Here is an 18,036-nt window from a genome sequence, read left to right on the forward strand (position 1 = left end):
GAACCCAAGACTACCAGCCCAGGGATGGTCCCACCCACAAGGCGACCTCCCCCCTTGATCACTAATTGAGAGAATGCCTTACAGTTGGATCTCATGGAGGCATTTCCTCAACTGAAGCTCCTTTCTCTGTGTTAACTCCAGCTGTGTCAAGTTGACACAAAAATAGCCAGTTTTTTCTCAACTCGCCCTCCCTTCCCGCCCCCCTAGCCCCCACCCCATGCCACTCCCCTAACATCTCTTCTAAACAGCCAGACTTCCCTGGTTTCAGGACATTCCAGGCTGGGCCAGGTAGGGGTTGGGCTGGGGGCGCGCCCGTCCATCCCCCTAGCTCTACCCCCGCTTCCACTACGCTCCGTCCTGGTTTCCTCCTGTCCCTACAATTCCTTCAAAGGGCCTTCAGCTTTTCTACCATCAAGGCTTTCTAGTCCTTTAAATCCTAGAGGCAAACTTTTAGGGACTAAGGAAGGCTGGGAGGGGCCTATGGCTTAACCCTCTCAACCCGGGACAAGAGACCAGCTTGGCTGACTGGGCGTTGACTCGGTGCTTGGTCGGTAGGCTGCCTTGGCCCCGAGAGGGGCTGAAGCTTATTCCTGGTGCAAGTAAGAAGGAACTTCCGGGGGTTGCCAGATTCTGGGGGCTAGTCTCTTGGTTCTGAGGGAGGAGGGCAAATGATAGAGAATTCCTGGACCCCTGGAATGTGAGAGAGGAAAGCAGGGGAACTCCCAGCCCGTGAAACCAGAGATCTAGGAGGTGGGGCTGCTGAGACCCAAGGGTGCAGGACCCAGCCTGAGGCGGTGGCACTCAGACCCCATGCCTAGGTCCTGGAGCCCCTACCAGGTAGGACGTGACACTTACTTTATTTGCCAGGTGAGAGCTCTCCTGCAGAAAGAAGGAAAAAGGAGCCAGAGAGGCCAGGAGGGACCCCAGCTTAAGTCGGATCTCAATTAAGTCTGGACCACGAGGTGAGAAGGTTGTAGTGGGCAGGGGTCTTCAACCGGGGGCGTGGGAGGAAGACAGACTAGTTAGCAAACAGACCAGGGACTTCGAAGTACCCGATGCTGCCCGGTGACTTTAGGAAAAGGATTGCCAATCCTGAGATCCCAGGGGTCTCCAGGTGGGGTCCCTTGCCAGGTCTGGGCTCCACCCTCCTCCAGCCTGAGAACCAGTCCAGCCAGCTCTGGAGCGGGTTATTATTTTCTTGCTGGCAGGGCTGGGGGTGAGAGAGGACAGAGGTGAGCCAGCTGTGCCCCACCCCCACCCCCATCCCTGCAGCTGGAGCCACGTGGTATTTAGGCAGGAAAAAGAGGGTGGAAGAGGCCAGAGAGGATGTGCTTATCTGAGCATGTGTCTGTCAGGGCGGGCTGGGTTGCCTGCTTTCTTCCAGTCTACTTTGCATTGATCCCTAACAACAGCCCCTCTGTAAGAGCCTAGGCTGATGAAGAACTTTTTCCAAGAATGACCACATTGCCTTGTGTTTAACAGGCCTGCAGCACGCATATTTGAGCTTAGAGCTGGGTGTGCAAAAGGACACCTAGGTTGCAGGGGGATGTGACTCGCTGAAGGTCTCAGAGCTAGCCAAGGCTACAGGGCCATTAAAATCTCCATGTTGCATGTGTGAGAGCAGGCATGTAGTGTGTTGCATTCGAGTATGTTAGGGTAACCCCCTAGATTATTCTCCACTTTATTATTGAAATGAGAGAGGTCTCTTATTCAAAGGAATAAGCCCCAGCTGTCTTCTTGCCCCTGCCCTCTTCAGTGCTGGGCTTAGAGGGTTTTTGAATGGGTGCTGGGGATTTGAACTCAGGTTCTTGTGATTGTGCAGCGAGTACCCTCGTCCCCCTCTAAACAGTTAACCATCATTCCAGTCCCAAGAGCTTTTTCCCCACAAGAGACGGAATTCACTATGTAGTCCTGGCTGGCCTGAAACTCTCTATGTAGACCAGGCTGGCCTTAGACTTATAAAGATCCACTTACCTCTGCCTTCTGTAATGAGATTAAAGGCATGTGCCATCACATCCACCTCCAAAAGCTCGTTTTTGGTTGTGAGCCTAACCTTTAGCAGCTGAGCCTTCTCTCTAGCCCCACACAAGCTCTTTTAATTCACTTCCTCCCCCCATAGACAATGGAAGAGAAAACAAAGTCAGGTAAGAGCTCTGGCTTTTATATCAAATTAAAGCTTTTTTGTTCCTCCTGTGGGTGACTGTCAACTGCAATAGCTTCTTTACATTTCAGTCTTTACCAGCCTGGTCTAAATCCTGTCTCCAGAATATATTCCCGTGTGACCCAGGGCCAGTTATTGAATCTTTCTGTTTTTCATCATTGAAAAAAAAAGTTATCACCTTCTGCTCCGAGGATTGTTTTGAGGATTAAATGAGTTACCAAGGCCAGTGCTCATCTGTGAGAATGTGCTTGGGAAATAAAGAGGGTCATGTGTGTGTTCAATATCCTTTAATATACAGGGGTCTGGCTCTTGTTTTTCAGAGGATAAATTTAGCAAAAGATTAAGGGAACCCCCATAAGAAAAAAAGGGCAAATTTCTAGCACCAGTATATGTGATGTTACAAATTGTGATCTTAGCTGAAACTATGGGTATAGGCCTATAATCCCAGTTACTAGGGAGTAGAGGCTGAGGCAGGAGGATCACAAGTTCAAAATTCAGGTTATGGAGTAAATATAAATATAAAATACAACATCAATTTGGACCCGGGCAGTGGTGGCGCACACCTTTAATCCCAGCACTTGGGAGGCAGAGGCGGGTGGATTTCTGAGTTCAAGGCCAGCCTGTTCTACAGAGTGAGTTCCAGGACAGCCAGGGCTACACAGAGAAACCCTGTCTTGAAAAACCAAAAAAAAAACAAAAACAAAAACAAAAAACAATCAATCAAACAAACAAAACCAAAACAACAACAACAAAAATCAAAAATCAAAAAAAAAAAAAAAAAAAAAACATCAATTTGGGCAACCAAATGAGATCCCATCTGAAAATGTTAAAAAAAAAAAAATTCTTTTTCTCCTCCTTCCTCCCCCTCCTCCTCCTCCTCCTTCTCTCTTTTGCTGTTTTTTTTCTTTCTTTTCTCTTTAGTTCTTTCTTCCTTCCTTTCTTTCTTTCTTTCTTTCTTTCTTTCTTTCTTTCTTTCTTTCTTTCTTTCTTTCTTTCTGTGTGTAATCCTGGCTGATCTGGAATTTACTGTGTAGACCAGGCTAGCTTTAAACTCAGTTTTCTGCCTGCCTCTGATTCCCAAATGCTGGGATTAAAAGTATGTACTACCATACCCCACTAACATTTTTTGTTTGTTTGTTTGTTTTAAAGGTTAATGGTATAGCTTAAATGGCAGGGCATTTGCTTAGAATTGCCCAAGGAAGGGGACAGGGATGTGGCTCAGTTCTAGAGTGTCTGCCTGGAATTAACCAATGAGGTACTAGGGGCATGGCTCAATGGTAGAGTGCTTGCTTAACACCACCAGTGTTAGCTAGCCCTAGGTTTTATCCTCAGCACTCCAACAAAAAGGGAGTAGAATTCTAGGTAGCATTTATTTGTTGACCATTTACTGTGTGCTTTGCTGAGATGGAGCATTCTACTGATATTCCACTCGACAGATGAGAAAACCAGGCCAGATGGTGCCCATGCTTATCCAAAGCCACACAGCAGCCACAGTGGCCAGATCTCAACCTGAGCATCTGATTTTCTGTTGTTTTTTTGTTTTTGTTTTTGATTTTTGGGTTTTTGTTTTGTTTTGGTTTGTTTTTTTTTTGGAGGGGGGGTTCCTGAGACAGGGTTTCTCTGTATAGCCCTGGCTGTCCTGGAACTCACTTTGTAGACCAGGCTGGCCTCAAACTCAGAAATCCACCTGCCTCTGCCTCCCAAGTGCTGGAATCAAAGGTGTGCGCCATTACCACCCAGCGCATCTGATTTTCTGACTTCTATCCATTTTTCCTTCTCACCGTAGTGTACTGAGGTGAAGGGCATTGCTGGCTCCTCTAGGATCCTCTCTAGAGGATCTTTATGGTTAACTGTGGCTCGGTGTTTATTTGTTTTGTTTTGTTTGTTTGTTTGTTTTTGAGACAGGGTTTCTCTGTGTAGCCCTGGCTGTCCTGGAATTCACTCTGTAGTCCAGGCTGGCCTCGAACTCAGAAATCTGCCTGCCTCTGCCTCTGCCTCCCAAGTGCTGGGATTAAAGGCATGTGTCAACACTGCCCAGCCGGCTCGGTGTTTATGAGTGACTCAAATACAGCATTTAAAAATAGGAAAAATCAGTGTACCTGCTAAGTTGTTAAGGGCCAGTCTCCCAGCCCATCAAAACTTTTGTTTACATTATGGTGGAAGAAGGGAGAGGTGATTGTGTGTCAAGTTACAATATGTCTGCTTATCTACTTTTTAAAATTTTTATTTATTTATTTTATTTTTTTAAGATTTATTTATTTATTATATCTAAGTACACTGTAGCTGCCTTCAGACATTCCAGAAGAGGGCACCAGATCTCATTATGGATGGTTGTGAGCCATGTGGTTGCTGGGATTTGAACTCAGGGCCTTCAGAAAAGCAGTCAGTGCTCTTAACTGCTGAGCCATCTCTCCAGCCCCCCTGTCTGCTTATCTAGGTTAAGGGTAGAGTAGGAGTGGTATAGCAAGAGCTGTTTGAGAGATGGACAAGAGGGTGCAGTTTTGTAAGCTCAGCACTTGGGAAGGCTGAGGCAAGAGGACTGCCATGAGCTGCCTGAAAGATGCTATCTCCAAAATAAAATTAACAATGATAAACACCAATACTGGTGGTAGGCCTGAAATCTCAGCTACTCAGGATGCTGAGGAAGGAGAATAACGAAGTTTAAGGCCTACGCTACAAAGTGAGTTCAAAGACAGCCTGGACAACTTAGTAAATCTTGTCCAGTAATGAAAATCAAAAAGGTTTGAGAGAGGGTCATGGAAGTGTTGGAGCTATGACTCAAGACATTAGAAGCACTGGCTGCTCTTCCAGACAACCTGGGTTTGATTCCCACATCTGTCATATATAATGTAGTAAAAGGTCTCCTAGTGGGCCCATGCCAATGTGTCCTCCTGTGTAATTAAGCTAGTATACAGGGGGTTTATTTGGGGGAGGGAGGGGAGGGAGGGTCTGGGAAAATGGTCAAGGCAGATGATAGACATGTAGTCAGGCAGACAGTTGGGAACAAAGCCATGAGGGCAGAGTGTAGCTGTCCAGAGGGCATATGAGTATGCACTCTGCATTTCTTCATAGGGATGAATAACTGCCATGGTGAATAAACTGAGCTTTGCTGAAGGTGATCCTGCGTGTAGGCAACTAATCTGCTTAACATGCAAAAGTTAAAAACAGCAGGATTAAGGGTCTCTGTGGGGCTGCCTCAGGTATTCAATTCAGCTGCAAATTAGCAATGACCAGACCCAAGGTCTGGCCAAGGGCTGAGCAGGAGGTGGCTTTGAGAATTAACAGAAAACTGTTGCTTCTCTGGTAAGAGTGGAAACTACATTCCAAGTTCTAAGTCAGTTTCCACAGTCTCCATGTTCTCTGTCCCACAAGGTCTAAAAGCCTAAAGCAAGGCAGCTTGTCCAATCTGGGATATAGACAAGGAAAGGTGGCTCAAGAACACATGTCCAATACAGCATTCCTATCACCATTGTCAGGGCACTCGGCAGCTCACGGGTCAGCATCATCCTTTGTCCCAGTATCAGCATGTCATACCAATCACTCTGGCAGCTAGCATGCTCCTTCAGCATTCTACGGAAAAAACCACCAACATGTCCTCTTCCCCATATTAAATACTTGATCAGGATCATGCCATGTGCCAATAAGTAGATCCTTCCATTTCACCTAGACATAAGTATGCCTGGTTGTAGAGTGCCTTAGACACTCAGCAGAGAGTTCCTTGGCATCCAAATTTTAAAAATTTAAAAATAAAAGCATGATTTAAATAATGTGTACAGGGATATAATTCCCTCCTATTATTTAAAAAAGAAGAAGATATTGTTTAAAGTCACAATAGCTTGTCCCTGAGGTTTATAAGGAATCCCAGTAATGTGGGTAACATTAAATTGTTGACAAAACGCCTCAAAGGCTTCACAGTAGTAGCCAGTTCCATTATCTGTTTTAGTCTGATTTGGAGCACCAAGCAGAGAAAGACAATGCAGGCAAGGGCCAATTACAGTTTTAGTTGCGTCTCCTGTTAACGCAGTTGCAACTAGAAAGCCTAAAAAGGTATCAATAGTCACATGTGCATATTTTATTTTTCTGAAATCAGAAATATGAGTATCCACTTGCAATAATTAAGTATAAGTCCTTGAGAATTAACACCATAATGTGGAACAGGTTGAAATTGAGGATACTGAGAACAAGTCTTTACAATTTGACATGCACATTCTCTAAAAATATCAAATTATTGTCTCAAGCCATTACTATTTTGATGATGTAAAGAATGAGATTATGCTGGGCAGTGGTGCCACATGCTTTTAATCTCAGCACTTGGGAGGCAGAGGCAAGTGGATTTCTGAGTTCAAGGCCAGCCTGTTCTACAGAGCGAGTTCCGGACAGCCAGTGCTACACAGAGAAACTCTGTCTCAAAAAAATAAAAAAAAAGAAAAGAAAAGGAAAAGGAAAAAGAAGAGAGAGGGGGGAGGGAGGGAGGGAAGGAGAGAGAGAGAGAGAGAGAGAGAGAGAGAGAGAGAGAGAGAGAGAGATTATTTGGCCAATTGTTCCTGTATAAGATCTATAATCTGTCTGGGATACAAGTCTGCTGTGGCATTGCCTTAAGGGGTCTTGTCCAGGCAGTCCAGGATGAGTTCTTAAATGTCCAAGGACAGTCCTTTAAAGGAACAGTACTTTCTCTTAACTTGAGTTGTATATGCCTAAACAATTGCAAAATTTGAGATATATATATATATATATATATATATATATATATATATGCTATCAGTATACAAATTAAAGCTTGATTTTAACACTTTAAAACCAGTGGCTATAGCACATAGTTCAATTATTTGTGCTGAAGTAGAGGGAAACTCATGAGAATAAACATGTGATCCGATATACTTCTCTTCCATAGCAGGGATGTTTATAAATACAGTAGATGTATTCTCTAGGGGATGCATGCATAAATTTTCAGGAAATACAAAAGTATGCATAGAAGCAAACTTTAACAACTTGTCTTTTGGATGATGATTATCAAAGTTTGCCATGCAATAGGCCAAATATCAGTATTCTTATTTTATTTTATTTTATTTTATTTTATTTTATTTTATTTTATTTTATTTTGAGACATGGTTTCTCTGCATAGCACTAGCTGTTCTGGAACTCATTCTGTAGACCAGGCTGGCCTTGAACTCAGAAATCCACCTGCCTCTGCCTCCCAAGTGCTGGGATTAAAGGAGTGCACCACCTCTGCCCAGCTTCAGTATTCATTAATAACCAATTCAGTTGCGTTTTGAAACAAGGAATGGATGTCTCATTAGGCTTTTAAGACATTCTTTTCAAAATACTTTCATGATTCTATCCTACAATTCTTTATTAACACCACAACAGCTTTTTAATAGGATGTTAAAACTTTATTTGGAGATGAAGAAGGATGAATCCACAGTAATGGTCCTTTTGCCAAAGAATTGCCGTGGGCACATTGAGTAACAATAACTAACATTTGATTACACTGATAACAATTGATTACTGCAGCTTTCTCTACTTTTTGCAAAGCTATTCATACCTCACCAGTTATTTTGCATCCCTCTTGAGAACATCCAACAAAGGTTTAAGTCCTCCTGTGGTGAGCTTAAGGTGAGGTCTTATCCAATTAACATCTCCTGGAAGCTTTGAAAATAATTTGAAGTAAGCAAATCATCTTTTCTTTCTTGAATTTTCTGTGCCATATTTTTTCTAGGATATAACTGAGACCCGAAATATTGAAAAGGATACTGCCTCTGAATCTTCTGGAGCAACAACTACTCCAACTTTTTTTTTTTTTAATGGTTTTAGAGCTTTATTGTAGAAAGGCAGGGGGAAGGAGAGAAGGTAGAGAGAGGCCGGCCATAGCCATGTGGCAAGAGGGGGGAAGGGAGAGAGAGAAGGAGGGCTAGAGAACAGTTGTATAAGAGCAAAGATTTGTAATAAGAGGCCATCAGAGGGATCAGCTAATAAAATACTCTCCACATAGTAAACAATAGACACTGAGAGATTCACAGTCCTAACTTCTCGTACTGAAGCAGAGACTTTTTTTTTTTAACGTAATGTAAGACTATTAGTCATTCCTAGAGGCAAAACTTTCCAATGATCACAAGCTCAGGAGAAGCAAACCCTTTACAATGATCAGGATGCAAAGGAAAAAACAACCTTCCAAATCCACAATAATTCTATCTGGAGTAGGCAGGCCAGATTGCAATGCCTCTACAGGTTCCACAGCCTCATTGACCTTTCATAAATCTTAAGTTTGAACCTTATTTTGAACAACACCTGGATAAATCTGTAATACTGTTTTGGCTTAAAAATAATTCCCCCCAGGTGAGGCAAGGTGAGGGCCCCAAAACTTCCAAAGGCAGGGTTTTTGTAAGACAAAAGCAGTGCCACGAAAGTCTCACTGAGGCAGCTCGGAGCTTTGCATGAACTCAAATGTAAAGATTTCTTAATCTGAGCATACTGCCTGAGTCCTGGCCCAATGATTACCCCACACACACACCCACAGTGAGGACAGATTCCAGGGGAGCAATTCTACTGTCTGTCTATGCCTTTAATTTTTGGACAGTTTTTCCTAAAATGATTTATACTTAAAACATTCCTTATGACCTCAGCACTGTGAAAGCATTGTTTGTACTGTAGTCCCCTTGCAAGGCAGCAGCCATAGGTAGACACGGATTGTATGAGAGCCCAATTTTTATATATGGAACCCCTGCTTGAGGGTTTCTGAAAATTCTACTACCTGTTTTTAGTAGCCTATCCACAAACTCCTTGAAGCAGTTCATCAGGAGCCTGTTTGATACCAAATAAATTTCCACTGAGATCTCCTTTCCGATCTTGGGGGTTAAATTTTGCTTCTACCACTGTATCCAATAAAGCATGTGTAAAAGGGGCAGGGGCCCATACTGGCCACAGCTTTTATTACTCTTGCAATCATCCTAATTACAAAATATGGGCAAGTTAAGAATCAAAACTGCAAACTGCAGCCAATGGAACACTGGCAATTTAACTATAATTTTAAAGTTTCTTTTGCAATCTTAGAGCATAATCATAACTTTGGGAAGCAAAATCCAACTTTAAATGATCCATTCTCCTTAAAACCAATACCATAAGCATCACCTTCACCCTATGATGCATGACAGTGCAGCTTTTAATGCTTCATTAAAGAGATATTATTTTATATCTTATCCCTTATAAGTCTAGTTTCTAGGATAAGAATTACATGAAATATTATCCCAATTTAGAAGTATCTTTAGAGGCCTGGTTTCCTGCACTTGTTCATGCCATGTGTTGTTGTTTAAAATGACTCCAACCCTGAGTTACCAGTTTTAAGCTAACTTTCTTATTACCACTGTTATACTTTTTAAATCATACCCAATAACTTATAAGCCAATACTCTATGATCAAGACATGCAGAACATATTTATGCCTTTAAGACCAGTCAGAAACAAAATGAAGTGGCTACACGAATCTTATAAATTTAGACCAAACAAAATTTTTTATTTTTCTAGCTGTAATTTCAAGAGAAAAAGCACGTTGTCATTTGCTGAACCCAATGATCACAATTGCAGAGATTTTTCTAGGAAAAAACAACTATCAGCTTATTTGCCTTAGAACTAAGAAGCTGCTGGCCCTCTTTTTGTTTTGTTTTGTTTTGTTTTGTTTTGTTTTGTTTTGTTTTTCGAGACAGGATTTCTCTGTAGCCCTGGCTGTCCTGGAACTCACTTTGTAGACCAGGCTGGCCTCAAACTCAAAAATCTGCCTGCTTCTGCCTCCCTAGTGTTGGGTGTGCACCACCACACCAGGCTGCTGCTGGCCCCTCTTAAAAGCATCCTTTCAGCAGGGCCTCTCCTGCTGTCCTTGACTCCTGGCTAAGGGTGCAGGGCAACTTTAATCAGCCTCCGCTGTGCAAACTGAGACTGAATCAAGAGATGGACCGCCAGCAGATAAAGTTTTAACAGTTTTTTCTTTTCAACATGAAACAGAACAGCAGTCATTCAGACAGCAAAACAATAAACAAACACAAATTGACACATAGACAGATTGGTGCACCAAAGACATACAACAGACAGGGAAGAGAACTTGATGTAACCAGAACTAAGGATGTCTCTTGTAGGGGTCAAAGAGGAAGCAGGACGTCTCCTGATTTCCTTCTGTCCCTGAGAAAGCTCCAAAATCTATTTTCCTTCTCTCTCTCTCTCTCTCTCTCTCTCTCTCTCTCTCTCTCTCTCTCTCTCTCTCTCTCTCTCTCTCTCTCATGTCATTTGTATATCTAGCATCTCCTTTTTGTTGTTGTTATTATTTTGTTATATACTTCCCCATCCCAATGCTCTGTCACCCTTAGCTGATATCAGCATTGGGCTGATGCTGACTCAGTCTAGCTTGTATCCTTTTTGCACCCTTTCAATCAACAGCCTTCAAAAGATAAAATTTATAGAGCTAACATTAATGCTGTATGTTGCTTACCACCATGAGGGATACATAACTTCTACCATTTTCTGGGGAGCTCTACCAAAGACATGTCCCTCACTGGGTCTCTCTGTGTCTAGGTCCCTCATTTGGGCACCACCTGTAGCTGTCCAGGAGCCATGGATAACCAGGTTTACCTGGAAGGAAAGCTGGGGTTGGAATAGAATGGGTGGACAAGAGAAATAACGAGCCAAGACAAAGTTTCTCTAATCATGGCTCAAATTTTAATTTTTCAGCTCTGCTTTTATATAGGCAAAACCCAAAATCCCATCCATTTGTTTCAGCTGGATTGAGTTGCAAAGTAAGCTCTTCAGCAGCTCAACATGTGGGCAGTTCTCAGGTCTCAGGTCTCTGGCAGGAAGATGTAAATGTAGAGAGGCCTGAGGCCTGGCTCCAGTGTCTATGTTTAGCCAACTCAAGGCTAGGGGAAGGGCACAGAAGAGAAGGAGGTGGAGGAACAGAGAAGGACAAAAAAGGAGAGAGAAAGATTATCCAAGAACACATGGGAACAGAGAGAGAACTGGGGTGTCCAGCAGTGCTTATACATGCTGCCTGCACCTGGCAGCCATAGGTAATGGCGGCTGATGATGACATAAGGCATCCAGGGAGTAGCCTAGAGGAATCACCTTTAAACAAACAACACCCACAGGGTAACCCTTGGTTGGCTGTTATTCTAAGAGATTTGACACCCTGTTTTGGCCTCTATGGGCAGCAACCATGCACGTGGCACACAGACACACATTTGGGCAAAACATCCATACACTTAAAATTAAAAAAAAAAAATTATAGACATGGGAATGTAGCTCACTCAGTGTTAGAGTGCTTTTCTGGGATGTGTGAGATCCTAAGTTCAGTCGGAGTAGAGAGGAACACATGTAAATTGTACGTGCATACATACATGCAGTTAGACTACGCCCATCTAAATTATTTCAAGCAGTTTTGGCTTGACACTTCTCCCCTGGGTGCTGAATGCTGAAAGAATAGTGTTGGCTGCTTTGCCTTTCTCCTACAGTTTTACCAAGTCTAATCTTTGTTCCGCAGTTATTGTTTGGGTGACACAGCCCTTCTTCTCCCAACACTAACTAGCACTACCAGTTGGCAATACTTAAAATTAAAAGTAAGCTTTTCTTTAAGTCGCTGTTTCTATGTGCTCTGCAAGGAATCGGAAGTATCATTTTATCTGTTGTACAGACAGGAAAATGAAAAGATTAATTTGTGGAGAGTCACTTTACTGGAAAGGGGTGGGTCTTTGATTGAAATAGAAACAAGGGATTTCATTATAATAGCAGTGAGTGTTAAAAGTACAGGGTTGTAAAAGTTCCACTCAAAATTTCCATGGAAAAAAGACCAAGCTTCAGGATATTGGCCAAGGCTTGCTGTGTTTCTATTTTCCACCCAGCCAGGTGTGGTGCAGTAATCTAGCAACTGCACATCTGGTTTACAGTTCACTAGCTGGCAGCTGCAAATATATGATATTCTTGCTGATATTTATTAGATCTGCTCTTTTTATCTGTGAGTGTATTTGGTCATCTCTCTCTGTCTCTGCCTCTGTTTGTGTGTATGTGTGTGCGCGTGGCCGTGTACACCACATGCAAGCTTGGTGCCCATGGTGGTCAGGAGGAGGCATCAGATCCTCTGGAATTGATGCTAATGGGAATTGTGAACCACCATGTGGGTAGTGGGAATGTGTATATTTGTACATGTCTCTGTGTGTGTACAGTACCTACAGATGCAAGTGGAGGGCATCAGTTTCCTTGGAGGTGTAGTTCTAGGAAATTCTAAACTGTGGGCATGGATACTGAGATCAGAGCTTCCCTGGAAATACGTTAACATATAAGGTATTTGCTTTATTATTAGTGTTTTTACAAAGCATGAGATGTTATACTGCTTGCCCCAAAGCAGACCATTTTAGTTATTAAATTCTATGCAAATATGCGTCCCTCCCTTGGAAGAGCAGCAAACAGGAAACCTCTGAGCCCTCTCTTCAGCCCCTGTTACTTTTACTATTACTATTCCTTTTAACATATAACATTTATTATTTATTAGTGTTTTACAGAATATGAGATATTATACTGCTTGGTCATCGTCTCCCCCAAAGCAGATTTTAGCTATAAAATTCTGTGTAAATATACAGCTCCCCTGAACCACTCTCAACCTCCCAAATGAGAATCTTCATGTGGCCTATTCAGTGAATTTTGCACATGCCCTGCAGAGCTTTCTTAGTCCACTTCTTCAATGTGTACAGAGCGCAGAGTGCTTGAATGTGTAGTTGGCCCTAGACCTGCACCCTGGGTATTAAGTGGACAGTCTCCCTGTCTTCAAGGATGGGCATTGGCAATCATGTATTGTTCCTCTATAACCAATGCTAACTGAAGTTATTTTTTATTAGCCTTGATGGGTAGCACTCCAAAAGTAATTTTTTTGGTACCTACCCCCTAGAAATGCTCAAATATTTTTTGTTGGGATGACCCACACAGTATAATGGTCATGTGTAGTGATAATTCTGGAATTTTTGTTAAAAAAAAAACAGAAATATTATAAGAATGTCCTTCCATTTTAATCCCAGGCATAGAGATGTGAGGATGCTTCAGATTTTCTTCAGCAGCTGACTCTGATTTACCTTGAGCTCTAGCAGAAGTGTGGTTTTTGCCAGCTGCGACTTTGTAAATTTGGAATTCTGGAAACTTTTCAGAGATTACATAAATGTGAGCCCTGAGAGAAGTGGTCGGCAGTTGTTGGTCACTTAGGAAGGTCGGTCGCAGTGTGCAAGTAGCCATGGTCAAAGAAAAAAGGAAGAGTGGGGCAGTGGTGGCCCATGCCTTTAATCCCAGCACTTGGGAGGCAGAGGCAGGCAGATTTTTGAGTTTGAGGCCAGCCTGCCCTATAGAGCAAGTTCCAGGACAGCCAGGGCTACACAGAGAAACCCTGTCTCCAAAAACCAAAAGAAGGAGGAGGAGGAGGAGGAGGAGGAGGAGGAGGAGGAGGAGGAGGAGGAGGAGGAGAAACATTTGCCTGACAAATTCAGAAGAGGATGCTCACAGCCATCCAGTGGACTGAGCACAGGGTCCCCAATGGAGGAGCTAGAGAAAGGACCCAAGGAGCTGAAGGGATTTGCAGCCCCATAGGAATAGGAAGAATAAAAAATATGAACTAACCAGTACCCCCAGAGTTCCCAGGGACTAAACCACCAACCAAATAGTACACAAGGAGGGACTCAAGGCTTCAGCTGTATATGTAGCAGAGGATGACCTTATCAGACATCAGTGAGAGAAGAGGATCTTGGCCTTGTGAAGGCTTGATGCTCCAGTGTAGGGGAATGCAGGGAAGCAGGAGTTGGATGGGTTAGTGAGCAGGAGGAGGGGGAATGGGATAGGGAATTTTTTGGTGGGGAAATGAGGAAAGGGGATAAAAATTGAATTGTAAATAAAATATTTAAAAAAAATAAAGAAATTAGTGTTAGGGGATGAAGTGGGTTGGAGAGGGTGATAAAGAGTGAAAAAAAACAACCACAGGTACAGTTATGGTTTACTAAGGAAAACCTAAGTATGTCACTGAGTTCAGCAGGAGAGATCTTGAGAACCTCCCAGTCTGCTTCCTCATTTGTTAACTGGGAATAATAGTTCTTCCATAGCCCTGTTTTATGAGAGCATTCTGTGGCTATGTAGGATAGGGATACAGAGTTGGGGCTCCCGGATGAGTCAGCTCTGATATGCCTATGTCCCCACAGATGCCGGTAATGAAGCAGATGGGCCCTGCACAACCCAAGAAGCGACTGGATCGCGGAGCACTCTCTATCTCAGCACCGCTCGGAGACTTCAGGCACACACTGCACGTGGGTTGCGGTGGCGACACCTTCGGGGACACCTCATTCCTGAGTCGCCACGGGGGCGGTCCGCCTCCCGAGCCTGGAGCTCCACCGGTTGTGGCCCCACATTCTGTCGCTCCACCTGCAGTCCCACAGCCCCCTGTGCCTGTGCCTTCACCTGAGGACCCGCTGCTGTCTTTCCACCTGGACCTGGGCCCCTCTATGCTGGACGCGGTGTTAGGCGTCATGGACGCGGAGCGCAGCGAGACAACAGCCACCAAGCCCAATGGGGATGCCCACCCTAGAATGCAGCACCCCAAGACCCACTGCTGCTCAAATGCTGACCTCCAGCTGGACGACGTCATCGGTCTGTAATGTCATAATTCCCTCAACCCCTCCCTCCCAGCACTCCACTTTTGTACACATAAATGGCTGAGGTTTGTGCCATGGACTGTCTATTCACTTTACGCGGAAAAGGGTCCAGAAGCAGTAGGGTGGTGCCACTTCTAGTTGGGGTGCCACCAACTACAAGTCAAGTTGTCAGTGATGCTCCTTTAAGAGTTTGAATACTTATTCATGTAATGCCCCTCCCAAAAGGCGGAGTCTCTACCACAGCCCTATTCATTCCTCAAACCTTGACCGGTCCTCCCTACCACCAGGATAAAGTCCAACCCCCGTGACAGCTGCTATCTGGCCTAAAGAGTCACAGTCGCCTGGCCATCCACTTCCCTCCAGGTGCACTCTGGGCAGCGCCGCTCCCTTTTCAGGGAGCGTCTGCAAAGGGAAGCGGTTGGCGACCCTTTGGAGCCAAGAGGGTGTGGTTCCCGTGGGAAGGGCTTCAGGTCCCACCAACTGTGTGTCGCCCTGCAGGAGGCTGTTGCGTTACAAATCTGGGCACAAAGTTCAGCCTGAGACGTCCATATATTTTAACATCTAGAGGTGCAGGACTGCCCGAACCTATATCGGGAGGAGGGGGGGATGAAGCAAAATTCTCAAAGGTTTTCAGAGGGGAGGAACAATTAGAATAAGTCTCTGGGTTTGGGATGGGGCTATCTTAGGTCCCTAGAGGGATAAGACCAATTTAAATTAACCAAACCAGAGGTAGAGTAAGGGTTTCCAAAAGGGTGGGTCGTATATGTCAAAAGTTAGGCTAGTGACAGGAGTAAAACCCGATCTCTACAACGAGGCACAGGAGAAACCATTTCGCCTTGGTTGAGTCCAGGATAAGACCAATGAGGGGCGGAGCATGTGTAAAACAATCAGGTGGAGTGGGCCAAGGTAAAGGGGTGAGGCTCCCAGGAAAGACATTTATTTATAAATAACTTGACAGAGGCAGGACCAGGAGTCACTTTATTCGTTATGAGGTATGGTATGTAAGATAATCAATTGTATGGGAGCTGGCTACAAACTTTAAAGACGGTTGGGGGCGGGGCCAAGACCGCTGAGTCCCACTCCTCTCCTCCCTACGAAGCCGCGGGGTTCAGGTAAATCAGTTGCTGCCCTGCCAGGCTCCCTAGAGGTCTCAAAAGGCTGAGCAGATGCAAAGTATCTGGAGGCGGCGGGAGGGGTTTTCTAAGCCCTACCCCCACCCAGGCTGCGGAGTATATGTAAATCGGATGCCGAGAAGCTTTTCTTGGGGCCCTGACGGCGGTGGGGCACTTGTCAAGTATTTGTTAAACTGTCTCGCTAAAGTCCCAAAAGGGAGAAGTTGTATGGAATAAGACGTGGCTCCCTGGATGTCCAGAGAGAAGCTTGACGCACACACCAATTGGCTGGTTGGGCGGGGCCAGGCTCTTTAAAGACTCCCAGAGGGGCTGGACATATGTAAATCATTTCAGGCGGGGCAAGAGGGGGTTCCCAGTGGCCTACAAACCCCGTACACGTTAATAAGCAGGGCTTGAGATTGGAGCTCCAGAGCCCGGGTTACATTCTGAGGCCCCGCCTGGTCCTTTGGCCTCCTTCCACCTGAGGCCGGAGGGGTTCCTGGCGTCACAGTTGGAGATCAACGCTGCAGACAGAGACCGCTTAGTGCGTGAAGGACCATGGAGGCCTCGGCCGATTCCTCCGCGGTCTGCCGCTTCTTCCTAGAGGGCCGTTGTCGCTTCGGTGCGCGCTGCCGTCAGCCACATCCCGGGGCCCGGGCGCCGTCCCCCGAGGTTACGCAACCGGAGGCTGGGTCCAAGAAGCCCGCTCTGCGTACTGCTGCTGACGTCATCCGACGCATCCGCTGGGACCCACGCCTGGACCCTGCTGACTTTTCGGTGGGCTACACCGACCGCTTCCTGGGAGTACAGGAAGAGCCATTCTGCGCCTTCTGCTGGGACGAGCCGCTGGCAGCGCTCGGACCTGGCGTGTTGGCGGTGCCGCAGCACCGCATACGCTACTTCCGCTTCCGCGGCCGCCTGGTGTGGGACCGTGCCTCCCGTACTGACCTTATTTTTGGATCGGGCTCTGTGGCTGGTCGGGGACCCACTATCCTTGATGCTCTGGACGGCGGGGACGAGCATTGGACAGAGGTCACGCCAGAAATTCCTGACACAGAGAAAACAGGGGTGGGTTTAGAGGGTCTGGATACCCAGGATGCCCCTGCAGAGGCGGGTGGAAACCCGACCGGAACAGGGCTTGATTCGGGCCTGGAGACACACGAAGAGGGTGGGGCAATCAGAGAGACCAGAACTGGGCTTGATTCCAGCCTGGAGACACCTGAAGTGGATGGGCCAGCTAAAGAGACCGGGCTGAATGGGACCACTGAGTTAGAAACGCCAGACCCAAGCATGAACTTCTCAGGAGAGAAGGAGATCAGCTCAGTAGAGGAGCCCAGAGCTACATTGCTTCCACAGTGGCAGTCGCAGGGCATGGAAACTAAAGGGCTTTCTGCTGAAGAGATGGAAAGTGTGTGGGATCCAGGTGTTTGGCCTGACGACAGAAGGGCCCCTCGCCAGCCCCGGCCCACACATTTTGTGGCACTGATGGTGACAGAGCCTGGGCTTAGGGCTGAGGTGGTCAAGGCCCAAGAGCATCTGGTCCGGATTGCCCCTTCTTGTGCTGAGTTCCTGGTACCAGCACAGGCCCTGCACCTGACAGTGGTCTTGCTAAGGCTGTCAGGCCCTGGGGAGGAGGCTGCAGCAGCTAGAGCTCTTCGGAGAGCTATCTTGAAACCAGGGCTTCAGGTACCCTCCCAGTTACAGTTCAGGGACTTGGTTCTTCTGGGCCATCATGTGCTCTGTGCCACACCCTCCCCCACACTGGCAGGTATGGCCCAAACACTGAATCAGAGGCTAGAGGCCGAAGGGCTTAGAGTGGTGCTGCTGCCAGAACTACAACCGCACCTCACCCTGGCTAAGGTACCACATGGAACCCAGGTCTGCCTCCCCAAGCCTGAGTACACCCTGAACCAGGAGCTAGGAAGGCAGCCCCTAAGTAAACTCTGGCTTTGCCGCATGGGCAGAGCAGGGCATAGCTATCTTCCCTTGGTAGAAATTTCCCTGAAATGACCGAGGTTTCATATTTCAGATAAAACAGGCCAAGCAGAAACAGGTTCTCGCTCTCTCTCTTTAATTTTGGTTTCAAGCTTCCAAAATGTACTGTACTCAAT

General features: G+C 45.7%; 2 protein-coding genes across 2 annotated transcripts; both read left to right on the forward strand.

Annotated features, from left to right (window-relative positions):
- Window positions 1-511: 511 nt before the first annotated feature.
- Window positions 512-14,872, forward strand: Cdc42ep5 (CDC42 effector protein 5). The gene is made up of 3 exons (XM_021168765.2): window positions 512-599; window positions 868-962; window positions 14,364-14,872. Exon 3 carries the CDS (start codon window positions 14,364-14,366, stop codon window positions 14,814-14,816), a length of 453 nt encoding a protein of 150 aa, XP_021024424.1. The 5' UTR covers window positions 512-599; window positions 868-962; the 3' UTR covers window positions 14,817-14,872.
- Window positions 14,873-16,249: 1,377 nt separating this feature from the next.
- Leng9 (leukocyte receptor cluster member 9) lies at window positions 16,250-17,975 on the forward strand. The gene has a single exon (XM_021168594.2). The coding sequence runs from the start codon at window positions 16,484-16,486 to the stop codon at window positions 17,933-17,935; it is 1,452 nt and encodes a 483-aa protein (XP_021024253.1). The 5' UTR covers window positions 16,250-16,483; the 3' UTR covers window positions 17,936-17,975.
- The last annotated feature ends 61 nt before the right edge of the window (window positions 17,976-18,036 follow it).

Source organism: Mus caroli, unplaced genomic scaffold, assembly GCF_978045245.1.
Source record: "Mus caroli unplaced genomic scaffold, Mus_caroli_1 scaffold_8, whole genome shotgun sequence".
Classification (NCBI taxonomy): Eukaryota; Metazoa; Chordata; class Mammalia; order Rodentia; family Muridae; genus Mus; species Mus caroli.

Bases quoted from the DNA above. Each gene is read 5' to 3' on its own strand.
- Cdc42ep5 (XM_021168765.2), top strand. From the start codon at position 14,364: ATGCCGGTAATGAAGCAGATGGGCCCTGCACAACCCAAGAAGCGACTG.
- Leng9 (XM_021168594.2), top strand. From the start codon at position 16,484: ATGGAGGCCTCGGCCGATTCCTCCGCGGTCTGCCGCTTCTTCCTAGAG.